This window comes from Phyllostomus discolor, chromosome 1 (assembly GCF_004126475.2).
Source record: "Phyllostomus discolor isolate MPI-MPIP mPhyDis1 chromosome 1, mPhyDis1.pri.v3, whole genome shotgun sequence".
Lineage (NCBI taxonomy): Eukaryota > Metazoa > Chordata > Mammalia > Chiroptera > Phyllostomidae > Phyllostomus > Phyllostomus discolor.
Genome location: NC_040903.2, coordinates 40,259,772 through 40,262,234, shown reverse-complemented (window position 1 = coordinate 40,262,234; position 2,463 = coordinate 40,259,772). Strand labels below are relative to the sequence as shown.

Genomic DNA, 2,463 nt, shown 5'->3' with positions numbered 1-2,463 from the left:
ATTAGTTGTCCATTTTTGAATTGGGGTGATTGTTTTCTTATTGTTGAATTTTAAGAGACTTTTGTACACTATAGGTAACAGTTTTTCATCAGATCTCTGTTTTGCAAATATTTTCTCCCAGTCTATCAACTGTATTTTCACTATTTTAATAGTGATTTTGCTCTCTGTTTACAGAGCAGAAATTTTAATATTTGTAATTTTTCTTTAATAATTGTGCTTTTGGTGGTGTATCTAAAAACACATAACCATAATCAATATCATGTTTTCTTCAAAGTATTTTTCCAAAAGTTTTATAATTAATATTTTATAGTATTTAGGTCTATGACTTATTTTGGGTTAATTTCTATAAAAGGTGTATGTTTTTTGCCTAGTTTTATTTGTTTGATTTTTTGTTTGCATTTGGATGTGCAATTATCCTGTCACTATTTGTTGAAAAGATGATCTTTCCTCCTTTGAATTGTCTTTGCCCTTTCACCAAAAATTAGCTGACTATATTTGTATCATTCTACTGTTGAACCCTCTCATCCTTTTCCATGATCCATTTGATTATTTTTCATAAATAGTATGTCATCTTATTTACTGAAGGTTAATAGTAAGTCTTCAAGTTGGACAGTGTGAGGACTTCAACTTTGCTCTTCCTTTTTCAGTATATTTTTAGAGTCTATAAATTTATTGAGTAAGAACAAAATAAATGGCAGACATGTTAAATTCAGTTTGATTCAGGTTTAGCTGCTGTCCATTTGTGGCAAAGATGAACTGAGGTGGAGAGAAGATCCAGTGATGTTGGCAAAGGGACACTGAACAAAACGATTTTCCATTTGTTAGGAAAGCAAGCACTGCACAGCAGTGTGAGTCGGTTAGCAAAGGCGGGGGATGCAAAGTTTAGTGAGCAGGGTTAAAATCGGAGTAAGCAGCAACTTCTGAGAGAGGAGGAGGACTGAGCATTGAGAGAACAAGTATCAACAGGAGCACTTTGGAGATTAGTATTCATCGATAGAGAGCTGCTGTTTCACTTGGGGAACACAGTGACCACTTTGTAGCCTTTGGTGGGGTGATAGGCTCCTGGGTGTGCTTCTTCACAGTAGATTTGATCTTCCACAAAGAAATAGCCTTTCTGTTTCAGGTTTGTGCCACAGTCAGTGCACACATAACACTCAGGGTGGCAGTGACAGTCTTGCAGCTACACAAACATACCGACAGGGCAGGTGTCACATTTATCACATGTGGGCAATTTCTGGACATTTGCAGCCAATGCAGCCTTTTTGCAGCCATAACACTCCTGAATCTCAAGGACTTGTTGGGATTCCCTTTCTCCTCAGATTCCAGGATTTCTTGCAAAACTAGGAAAGAAGTGGACTGTATTGGGGGCTCATTTAACTCCTGTTTCTCCTGAAACATCTTGTAAACTTTCGATTCTTTGTGGATGACTAGTCCACTTGGAGACTGAGAATGATCTAAGGCTCTTCCATTCGTCGCTGGCCCGCTGGCTACTGACCTTGACTCTAAGGTGCTGTTGAAGTTAGAAATATCTTCAGAGGAGTAGAGTCTGAAGGCTTTCTTGTGCTGGTTTGTGATGATGTTGGGGGCACAGCTGGAGGCAGGTGAGGCAGTGAAGGACATGGTTCTCTCCCTGTGGCTGCTTCCTGTGTGCCTGACTTCTTGCGGTTCAGAGGCTGAATTCATCTTGTCTGGATGACATTACCTTTCTTCTGTTACTAGAGGAGACCATGCATTATTTTCACATCTAGCTAGCATGTGAGTATTGTTGTCTGTGCAGCCTTTGAGTTTGTTCTAAGCTTCCATGTGTGTCACATTGCTGATATTTTTCCCATCGATGACTGTGATTACATCTCTAATACATGAATTGGCAATAGCAGCCTTGCTTCAGGAGTGACCCAGGGAAATGACAAGTGGCTGCCCAAGTCCTTGCCACCCAGGAGACAGATCCTGGGCTCTGGAGGAAAATTTGCTGGGTGATCTATTCTTTCAGTATTATGTTGGTTATTTTAAGGCATAATTTTCCATACACATTTTAGACCCAGTTTGTAAATATCTATAAATATTTTCCTTGGATGTTGATGCAAATTGCAGTGGGTGTAAAAATGAATTAGGAAGAATTGATATCACAAGAGTACTAAGTCTTATAATCCATGCACTTAAAATATTTCTCCATTTTTTAAATCTTCCTCTGCTAACTTCATTTATACTTTGAAGTTTTTCACATATGAATCTTCTACATATTTTATTAGATTTATATGTGTTTCATGTTTGGTGTTTTATAAATAACATTGTTTTTAAATGTTCAATTGTTCATTACTGGCATTTAGAAGAGCAATAAACTTTTTTTAAATTTTCATGGACTTCTATAATTTTTTAATATGGCTGATTAGTTGCAGGGTTTTGTATTTTATCAATTCTTTAAGAATTTTCAACATGGACAACCATTTTTTTTAACAGTACAAC

At 37.1% G+C, this 2,463-nt stretch overlaps 1 protein-coding gene across 1 annotated transcript; it reads right to left on the bottom strand.

The window, feature by feature from the left end:
• Positions 1 to 1,001: 1,001 nt before the first annotated feature.
• On the bottom strand, positions 1,002 to 1,780 carry LOC114491852 (PDZ and LIM domain protein 1-like). Its single transcript, XM_036020488.1, has one exon. It carries the CDS (start codon positions 1,681 to 1,683, stop codon positions 1,120 to 1,122), a length of 564 nt encoding a protein of 187 aa, XP_035876381.1. The 5' UTR covers positions 1,684 to 1,780; the 3' UTR covers positions 1,002 to 1,119.
• Positions 1,781 to 2,463: the final 683 nt, after the last annotated feature.